The 11,044-nt window shown below is 39.6% G+C and overlaps 1 protein-coding gene across 1 annotated transcript in view; it reads right to left on the bottom strand.

Moving 5' to 3' along the window:
• Window positions 1-741: 741 nt before the first annotated feature.
• Window positions 742-11,044, bottom strand: part of LMO7 (LIM domain 7) — a 205,145-nt gene continuing 194,842 nt past the window's right edge. Inside the window, 8 exon segments of the mRNA XM_075852339.1 lie at window positions 742-1,202; window positions 4,088-4,190; window positions 6,125-6,233; window positions 7,082-7,369; window positions 7,548-7,740; window positions 9,141-9,296; window positions 9,332-9,381; window positions 9,810-9,869. Coding sequence (XP_075708454.1) covers window positions 1,180-1,202; window positions 4,088-4,190; window positions 6,125-6,233; window positions 7,082-7,369; window positions 7,548-7,740; window positions 9,141-9,296; window positions 9,332-9,381; window positions 9,810-9,869 — 982 coding nt within the window. The 3' untranslated portion in view covers window positions 742-1,179.

The following is an 11,044-nucleotide window of genomic DNA, read 5'->3' as shown; positions in this document are numbered from 1 at the left end:
AATCCTTTAGTTTTGTGGTTTAAAAAAAAAAAAGCATAGACAACAGAAATTTCTGATTTAAATGCAGCCACAATTTTATTTACAAAAGTAAATCAGAAAATAGTTTAGTCACAGAGAACTTTGTCAGAAAATAAACGTTTAACAAATAATTTCAGGAAAAAAAATAAAAAAGGTTAGAGAATGTGTTACATCACAATTCCTGCATAGATTTTGATGCTCAGAAAACTTATCTGAAGCAATCCTGCACCTCCCCAAAAAGCGGCGATACCTTATATTGTGCTACACGTCCATATAAATATAGAACCATACATTCACATGCATTTCAATGTAATTTCACTTTGCTCTACAGAGTAAATATTTGTTCAGCATGATGAAAGCAACAGACCTCTTAATTTGAATGTCTGTTAGGGTGTGTTAATATCAGCGTTGGGCTGCCGTCCATTGGTTCCATTTGACCTTTCCGTCGGAGGAACCGATGAACAGAAAGCCAAGCAGAAACCAAAGCTTCCGTTTGCATTACCATCTAAATCAATGGTAATGCACTGTTGCAATTCATTTCCATTTGTTTCTGTTCCGTAAGGCTACAGGTTTTTTTAGCGGAAAAAACAAGACTGCTATTGTTTCTGCAAAAAAAACTGAAACCTTACGGAACGGAAACCAATTGCAATGGAAGCATTATCATTGAAATCAATGGTAATACAAGCGAAAGCTATGGCTTCCGTTTGGCTCTCTGTTGGTCGGTTCCTTTGACGGAAATGTTGAACGGAACCCATGAGCCAAAGCCCAACGTTGATGTGAACAGGCCCTTAAATAAACTTTCTATTGAAAATAGCCTCTTTAGACACCAATGAAAAGACCGATGGAAAACAAAAAAAAAAAAAAAAAAAGACAAAAATATTTTGAAATTACATAAAAGCAGCCTTTATACATATCGAATTCAGAACACTGAAAGTACAACATGCCCCTTAGCTTTGATTATCCTCTCATAAATATACCACAAAGAAATCTGTTTAACGAGGTAACACTAGAATAAAAGGCAACTGCAATGTCATATGTTACGTATAACATATATAAGCTGTATAAAGCACACAACCAGCTTGTGCTGATAGATTTACATCCGTATCACATCAATCCTCCTCTGCTACTTCTAGAAGTGGTTCTGTGATGATGAGAAGGCCTTCACATGGAGGTCGGGTGTCCAGCTGCATAGAAAAAGTCAATCTAGTTAGTGCACAGATCTTATTAAACGGTCACATTATTATTTAAACAAATAGATATGCGACAGTGGCTAATTCTATTCAGCCGTTTCTCAGAGGTGTTTCTGATACAGCGGAGTGCCCCAAGCTCTGCAACTTTAACACCTCCCACAGGGGTCGCCTCCAAACTATGTTAAGACTTCTTAACAGCACGGATACCAGATTTACTCTATACAGTCGCTATGAAAATAATTAGGTAGATCTGCCATGCACAACGCTAGGAAAGCTGGGGACAACGATTGTAGGAGCCAAGAGGCAGCTAAATTTGTTGACACTGACAAAATAAAAAAAAATGGAAAGTAATTCTTAGGCTTCATTCACATCTGCGTTGGGGTCCCGTTCTGACGTTCCTTCGGAGGTTTCCGTTAGAACGGGACCCTGAACAAACACCAACGGAAACCAGGGGTTTCAGTTTCCATCACCATTGATTTCAATGGTGACAGATCCAGTGCCCATGGTTTCCATTTGTATCTGTTGTGCACCGGACCAGTCGTTTTGCCGGAAGCAATAGCGTATACTAAAGCTCTGCATCCTGATAGCATATGTTTCTGTCCTGCTATGGGACCTTTTTCAAGCATTCAGGAGTACCTGCTTGCACCCATTCACATGGTGGATTCTGGAGCTTGAGTGCTGCTCATTTGCATTTCTGTATATGTATATATCTATCTATCTCTCTATATATATCTATATCTAGATATACATATCTATCTGAAGGTAAAGTAAGCAGGGGCTATATTGACAGCTGCCATAGGGGGAAGGAGGTTGATTCTACTCAGATCCCGTACCCAGCCACACAGATTAGCAGCTGCCTCAAGAGGGACACAAAAGCAAAAATAAAAAAGGTATTTTTTTTATTATACTAGAAACACCGCAAATTACTTAGAGACCGCTATTAAACAGCATGTCTGAACTTTTGGAAAGCAATGATTCATGGAATAATCTCTTTAACAAAAGATGACACTTCAGGGATGCCTATATTAAGATCCAATATAAGAGTCTTTATCTTTAGACAGCAGGAAAGGTTATGAAATAAAAAGAATTACAAAAAAAAGAAGAGTAAGAAGAAACAGTGTTGACGTGCCGTACAGGCTTGAATCACTGCTGAGGCCAGTGATTTGCTGCAGCAGCCAGAGACGTAAGGGAACGTCATCACTCAGGAAAATAAACTAAAACTTTGGAGCACCACCAGAGCATCGGTGCCAGAGCTGTGAGGAAATTAAAATGTAAGTAATTTTTTATTTTTTGTTTGATAACATTTCCTGCAGTCAGTATTCAAGGGGTTTTCCACCTTCTGACAACTGATGACCTATCCACCAGAAAGGTCATCAGTACCTGATCTGTGGGGGTCCTCATCTGTGGGAAGCAGTTCGCTCCAGCCACGGAATAGCGTCCCAGCTACAGTACTGCAGCTCTGCTCCTATTCAAGTGAATATGAGTAGACCCGCAGTTCTGCAGCACAGCCGCTATGCTAACTGCCAACTGCTTCCAGCTCCATACATAGCATTATGTGCAATAACATCTGGTGCCAGCAGGCCATCGTAGCGGCTGATAGATGCGGGGTCCGTGTGTTGGACCCGCATCGATGATCTACTAAGGACCTATCCGGTGGCTAAGTCATCAGTTGTCAGAAGGTGGAAAACCCCTTTAAACATTAATAAAATAAGCTATACTTTATAGCTACTAAAGTTGTCATTGCTGCCAAAAGGTCCATCGCATATAAGAATTTTCAAGTACCAACTAAGCGAGACCAAATAAATTAGCTCAGAGAGATATTTCTTCCGGGTTGAATGCAGTTTACAATGACTTCAGAGAGTAAAGACTCCCTGCTCAAAAAAAAGCCTCCCTTGAAGTCTATAGAATTCCTTGGTAATCTTTTCATTCCTCGCAAAAATAAATAAAAAATAAAGTAAAGAAAAGGGGCCTGATTAATTGGCCAAGATGCGGACATGGTGGAAATTAGGTGATCTTCCAGAGAACTCTATATATGAAGTCAGATTCCTTCATGCTTTGTGAATATTGTAGTCAAGCCAAGTACACACATTTAAAAAAAAAAAAGAGGCGGCATTGGAGGATAAAATTTCCTTTCCATCACAAAATAAACTTAATGTCAGTCTTGAATTTCCATAAATGTAGATATAGACTGGTCTTTCAGAATGCAATTTTGCTAGCTAGAACATTACGCAATGTGTGTCATTTCCATAACTGGTAAACAAACCCTTAGGCCAGGCTCCCACGGGTCGGATACGCTGCGTAAAAACTGTGCAGCAAATCCCACCTGTACATTCTGTCCGTAAAACCGCACCACAATGTGGTACGTTTTGTCGAATGGACTTTCCACTGCAGAAAGCAGCAGTAAAAAACACTCATACTTAACTAAGCCGTTGTTATGGGGACACATCCCTCCTGTGAAGTCCGGTCCAGCCTCCCTGGATGACGCTGCAGCCCACGTGACTGCTGCAGCTTCAGCCCAGGAGGCCGGACTGGATGAAGAAACACAGACTTCTGGATAAGTATGTTTTTTTTTCTTTCCGTGGTTGCGATTTTTGCGGCGCAATCGCAACACTTTGCTTTCTGTTGTGGGATTTGCATCCCCATTAAATTCAAATGGGAAAAACACGAAACAGAAAATCAACTAAAACGCAGCATAAATTGACATGCCGTGGATTTAAATTCCACACCGCAGGTCAATTAACATTTACTCTGTGGTTTTTTTTCTGCAACGTGGGCATGAGATTTTCTAAATCTCATCCACTTTGCTGCTACTGTAAATGCAGCAGAAAATTGCAAGCTGTACATGAAAATCAGTAGAAATACGTTTGACGCAAACTTACATTTAAATTTAATGTAGCAGCTGTTGCAGTACAATTCATTGTTCCGGATTCTAACTTCTGCTCCAGACTGGGAGCCTCCAAGGTCTGTTTCACAGGCGACACACTGTTCAAAAAAGTAAACACGAAAATAATTAGTTTACAGCAAAAAACATAGCTAGGCCTCTGGACCGTAAACCAACTCACAGGATATATACACCAAAGCCTGAAAAGATTGAATAAAGCAGCAAAGCAACCAAAATTATTAGTAGATTAGGCAGCAGCCAGGCACGGAGATCAGCTTCTGTTGTAATTTTATGCAAAGGTGATAAACGTCAGGCAGGGAATAGCATCCAGCAGGATGCACCGACAGAGGAGCAGTGATTTGGCACTGGGTAAGCAGATGTGGCACAGACATATTCCATGAAACTAAACCAAAACACTGATAAATATTGTAAATCCGAAGTATAAAATCATGTAAACAAGAAGCTGCACTGTTATTACTGCATTGATTAAAATAAGCAAAAGACGAAGAAATATCCTTATGTCTTACAGCTGCAGACTGAGATTTACATTTAATCATACTAGAATTCATTCTTGGCTTAGTCTGTGCCAAGTGTAAAACTGTGGAGGCCATGTCTTCATGATATCCTGGCAAGTTTTGTTTTTTTATGATAAAAGATTTGCTTCGGGGAACTTCAATCCACAAGGGAGGTAAACAAAACCTGGTTTGCACCACATTTATGAAGTTTCTGCATTTTTTTTTTTTTATCCAAACACATATTTCTATACTTTGTTGTTCAATTCAACATACAGTATATGTATGTATATATTAGGTACACCAGTAAAAAAGCAGATGGGACACTTTTTGCCTTCAGAAATATGCCATGCCATGATTTCTACAAAATGTTGCCAATTTGACTGTGGTAGAACCACGCTGTGCACAGTCCTTTGTACTCAGTCCACAAGATACTTTATTGGGGTTAGGAATTAGTGTCTGTGCAGGCAAATGACGCAAAGAAAAGTCATCACCATCATACCCCTGGTAGCACACTACGAAGATATGCCCCTTTGGGCTTTCTGCATTGTCCTAGTGAAAAAAATCTATGAGGCCCAAATAAACCGTAACAAATAGATGAACCTATTCAAACCTCAGTGGTCAAATTCTGGTGCTCACATGCCAATAAAAGCTATGCTTTCTTTGGTGGGTTGACATCATCACCCCCCCCCCCCCCCCCCCCAAGTTAGGCTTTGTCCACATCTGCGTTAGGGTCCCGTTCCGACGTTGGTTCAGAGCTTCCCGTCAGAACGGGACCCTGACTGAAACAAACGGAAACCATAGGTTTCTGTTTGCATCACCACTGACTTCAATGGGTACTGATCCGGTGGCAGTGGTATCAGTTTGTCTCAATTGTGCAAGTGTTCCATCGTTTGGACAGAATCAATACCGTAGTCTACTACGGGCTATCCTGAAAAGGATTCTGGCTGGTAGTGATGTCTATTCACTGTCAGGACACTTCAGTAACGTTAATATGTGAGTAAGTGACTGCACATAGTGATCTAGCTAGATCACTATGTGCTGTGTAAATGGAGAGAAGTGTATGACGCTGATTGGCCACTGATTGGTCAGCGTCATACACTTCTCTCCACAACGCCCACTTGGTCAAAAACTAAAACACGCCCAGTTGTCCATTAAGAAAGTCATTAGCATAAAGCTAATATAGGTCATAACTCCGTCAAAAATTATCATTTTTCTAAATAGAAAACACTGCTGTAATCTACATTACAGCGCCGATCACATCATGTACAATATAGGGCACTTATAATGTGGTGACAGAGCCTCTTTAAATGTCCTGTTATCCTAATAAATCTGTAAGTGCTCATAGCTTTACTGCTTTTTTTCTCTGAATCTAAATTTACCTAAACTTCCTATAAGAGTTTTATACAAGGCTGTTTCATGGAACAATGTCTGACACAAACAAATGATTAGTGTTAGTACCCGCAACCATGGCAGTTAGTTATGCTTGTGGAGGATTAATTCAGATGTCCTCAATGTCTCACCTTAAAACAATGTAAATGAAAACAAAGACCAAGAGATTCGATGATCATGGCCGCTCCTTTGCCCAAACTGTTATTACAGTAAGAGCACAATTTCTTCCCGCTCACTGACCTAGATACAGAATAAGAAAATAACCCTTGTCTGAAGTCTGACAAATGCTCTGGAATGCAGAAATTCATCAACGGGTAAATAAAATCATGCTTCCTTTACAGACAACCAGCCATAAGGGGAACACATTGTATTGACAACTTTATGAATTAAGGGTTGTTCAGTTGGTAAATGTAACCAGGCAAACTAAAATTGAATTATACAATAAGGTTAGAATGAAATATTAGCGAATTTGAGAAATTATATGTAAAAAAAAACAAAACAACAAACATTCTGGTCACCCTGACAACCAAGTATTCTTAAAACACCAGGACTAAGAGCTGCATTTATATGGAAATCCCTAGGGTCCAGTGGGGTAATTGGCCCAGTTTAGGTAGCACTACCCTTTGGGAGCCACTATATGTATTATACTAGAATAATAATTTGTATGTGAGATTTAGATGGAAATGAGGCTCTTTTTTACTAGAATAGGATTGCCCTTTATTATGAATACCCGCTCTATTCATCACAGGTACAGGAGACTAGCTCAACACACAAATTAAAGTCACAGGCCTACATTTTCTTAGTAGTTTATGCCAGTTTTAGACGTGAACATGCAATAAATTTCCAATGCGTCGTCATTTAGGCCACATTTATTAAAGTTAACTAAGTGAAAAAAGTGAAAAGGTGTGTGACTTCATAAACTTGGCACATATCACTCCAACGATCTCCTCTACTTAGACTGGCAGCCTTCGTAAAAGTAGGCCAATGCCATCCCAGAACCGGACATTCAAGCTAAAAGCATAAGTTCATAAATATTGAAAATTTTGTTTTGTTAACAAAAATTATAGAAAACCTATTATTGTGCTTACTTGTTGCGCTGTTGACCAGATGTCTGTGTTAACGGCTGATTCCGTTGCAAGCTAGATGATGCTGCCGAGTTCTGGGAAAATGATGCACTCTTAACGGAACCAGAAGAAACCTGTGGGAGGGTGGAAGATGGGTTTCGCAGGTAGGTGCGGTTAGAGGTAGATACCACTTGAGAGGGTTGACTGAAGTCTTGACTAGATGATAGAGAGTTATAAGATGATGAATGGTTTGCCCAGGATGACTGTCTACGTGAGCTTGAGTCTGAGTCCAGGTTGTCTAGCGATTCCCCTCTGTAAATAAGAAATTAGGGCATATTAGAAAATAGTATAGATTCCAGTGCCTACAGGCTCTGGATATGTATAATAAATAGGCAGCTTTAAGATTATAAAATTTTGCCATGAAACCCAATAACTCCAGACACCCCAAGGATATACTACTTTGTCTTGGCACATTACAACTAAAGTTTACCTTCTCATAAAGTTTGGAAGGGATGAAGAGTCTTTTGTGACACTAGAGCTCCGCTGTCTGATCCAGCTGTTGTCTGTATTAACAGGAGCTTTTTTCCTCATGTCTTTGATTATTTTCTGTCTATTCAGTTCCCCAGCACCCTCTTTCTGTGATCCACCCACTGGCCATGTAGAGTCAAAATCGTGGCTGTGGTCTGTAACAAAAACACAAAGGTCATTTGTTCAGGGGGAATTTTACTGGAACAACTGGTATTTGCACTATATCTCTAAAAATGACATACGCAACTAATTTAAGTCAAATTAGTAGAAACTCTCCCAAGTTTAAATTTCATTCACCAAACATTGCAAGAAGAATGTGGACACAATCACCATATCGTTGAACATCTCATTCTAAAATCATGGGCTTTAATATGCAGTTTTTCTCCATATTGTTACTATAAACAGCCTCCAATCTTCTGGGAAACCTTTCTACTAGATTTAGGAAGATGATTGTGGAAATTTAGATTTACACAATAAGGCCTCGCTCTTGTTAAAGTGTCTCCATGCAAAAGTCACCAACTATTTTTATACACAGGACATATTTATTCTTAAACGGCTGTTACACCCAGACATTTCCAATTCATAAAAGCAGCACTAACAGATGGCCTAAAAAGCAATAGAAGAGCAGGAAATTAACTGAATAACTGGCATCCAATTGACAGTGCCATGTTGGAGGCCCCTGGGTCTCTTCCACGTGACCCAATCTCTTGGGAGACTGTATGCTTGGTTATATATACCGGTAAGCAGTGTTGGTGGCTGACATGGCCTCACTAGGTAAAATATTGTCCACATAAGTTTCTCTCATCAAAACAAAATTTCAGATATTGTGTAAATTAGAGAATAGAAAATAGTTAAATAATATCCTATTTTTTTTTAAATGAACAAAAAAGCTCTATATGCTGCATTAGCGTAAAAGCAAAAAAAAAAAAAAAATGTATTTGCAGATCCGGGCTCCAGAAGTTTGTAAAGGGTATTCAAGTATTACTATAGAAAGTGCATATGGATTGTACCTGCAGCAGGCAGAGAATATGCTTGTTCTAGATGCTCATGTGATGAAAAGAAAGCAGGGTGAAATCTAAAATTCAAAATGGTGTCTGACCTGTAGCTGAATGGAGGCTGAACTACAGAGAAGCGAGCAATATATCTATATACATATTTACACACACACAAATAAATGCCTATGTGTAGTGCACAGCTTGATAGAGCATCGTGTGCATTGATGGAAGGTTTAACATATCCGGAGGTTTCATATTAGCGCTTGTAATGACAGGTATACTTTAAAAGGGTCAGAAAATGATAAAATGATATAGCACTCTACGGCCTGGAATAGAGACAACTTTCTAAGAGGGAGCATTGATGAATATGTAACGTGGTGTTACACGTGCATCCAAGAAATAGGCTCCTATGAATGCAGAAACGCATTCTAAGGGCATACTTCCCGGAAGGGGAATGAGTGAAAATATTTGTCCCTGGAGCACTATTAGACCATAGTATAAAACACTTTCGAAGGTTTTAATTTAATATGGATAAGCAGGGAATCCAAGCATTTTCCCACCCTGCACTGGATAATCGCTCATCAGAAAGACTTTGTTTTTCAGAACTTTCATTTCTGATGGGATTTTGTTTGGTTGAGGCTTCACCGTGTGCGTCCTGTTTTATTCCTCTTCAAACATCCAGACAACAAACACATAATGGATTTTGTCAATGTTGCATAAGATAAATATAAAATACTAAGCCAACACTTACCACTTCCCTGAGCCAGATAGCCTGATGAATCGGAAGCATCTCTAAATTTGCTGCTAATAAAAACAGATCAGATGAGAGCATTGCAAATTCACATAATCTCACTTACAGATTGTATTGTGCTCTGGGTGTTTGGCTGCTTAGGTATATAAAAACATGAATAAACCTTTATCATTGGGTGGTTCTTCAATAAAATTTCCAGGGGCCTTTTGAATTATATTCAGAAACTCAAGTTCAGCTGTGTTCTATACTCACCATTTGACAGGAGATGCAAACAAAAACATTTAATAATGGATATGGATGGATTATTACCCTTGTAGATAGGATCGATGAACATACATTTACTGTGGGCATTTATTAAAACAACTGCCAGAAATCTGTGGCCATACCATTTGTACCTCTACAAATCAGGACTAGTAGGCATGTCAGAGGTACTTGGAAGATCAGCAGCTAGATTCTTTAAAAGTCATCTACAACTAACCTGCTGTGCGATGTATAATCAGGCTCATCAAAAGTCCTCGACAATCTTGAATAAGATGAACTGCATAAACAAATTATAGAAAACATTTTTAAGAGAATAAACACATTGTACTGAGGCTTTCTTGTAAAGTTTGTAATCGCAGCCCTCTAACGCCTTGTTCCCACAGTGCAAGAAGAAGTACTGCTCCCCTCACAGATCCCCTGGCATCCCAGGGCCACGGCTCCAGTCCTCCCCGCTGAGTTTATGGACATGGCTGCAGTGATGACGTGCCCATATACCCACGTGATCGCTGCAGTCAATCACTGGCCTCGGCTGTCCTGTGACGTATACCCACTGAGACCAGTGTATGGTTGCAGCGATTAAATGGGTATGTGGGCACGTCATCACTGCAGCCATGTCAATAACCGTTGGCGGGGAGGCCTGGAGCAGCGGCACACTAATACCGGGTGATCGGTCAGGTGAGTAATTCTTATTTGTTTTATTTATTGCATTCCCACTCCACCACAAACACTTTTTTTTATTAAGTCGGAAAACCCCTCTAAAGTGTCTTCCCCCTGGATCCAACTCTAGTTTAAGCTTATAAAGGCATGTAAAATCTGCAGCATATCTCTACTGCGTGAACAGGGCCTAACAGAATAAAAATTATCTGCACTTTCAAAAAAACTTTTGATATGTTATATAGACCTATCAAAAGTTTTGATAGGTGGTGGTCCAGGTGCTTAGATCCCTACTGTAGTTGAAACAAAGGCGCAGCAGTGCTCAGCTGAGCACTCTGCACCTTCTGATGTGATCGGCGCTCTTCGTTAGGCTGAAGACGAGCTTATAGACGTTCCATGTGAGCCAGTCTTCAGCCTTACAACTTGCACCAATCACAGCCGAAGGTGCAGAGCGCTAAGGTGACATTTGTGTTATAACCTTTGATGTTACAATAGAAAATACCCCATTACCAATCTGCATTTTGTTTATTGCATCTATAATTCGCTCTAGTTGTGTCTACTCCTTCAATCATATTTTAAAATGGATTTAAGTTTCCTTTCAGTGTAATACTGTGAATCTAATCAAATGCTTTTTCCTCCAGTATGTTATACATGGAATTTTCTTAAATTTATGGAACCTTTGATTACAAAACAGTGGTGCGATTTCTAAAGTGCCCTCCATACTCGATATCTTTTTTAATCTAGACCATAGCCTTATCACCAATTGTAAAAACAATTTGGGAATCATATATAGATTCA

This window comes from Rhinoderma darwinii, chromosome 2 (assembly GCF_050947455.1).
Source record: "Rhinoderma darwinii isolate aRhiDar2 chromosome 2, aRhiDar2.hap1, whole genome shotgun sequence".
NCBI classification, from domain to species: Eukaryota; Metazoa; Chordata; class Amphibia; order Anura; family Rhinodermatidae; genus Rhinoderma; species Rhinoderma darwinii.
This window is presented reverse-complemented; position numbering and strand designations above follow the sequence as displayed.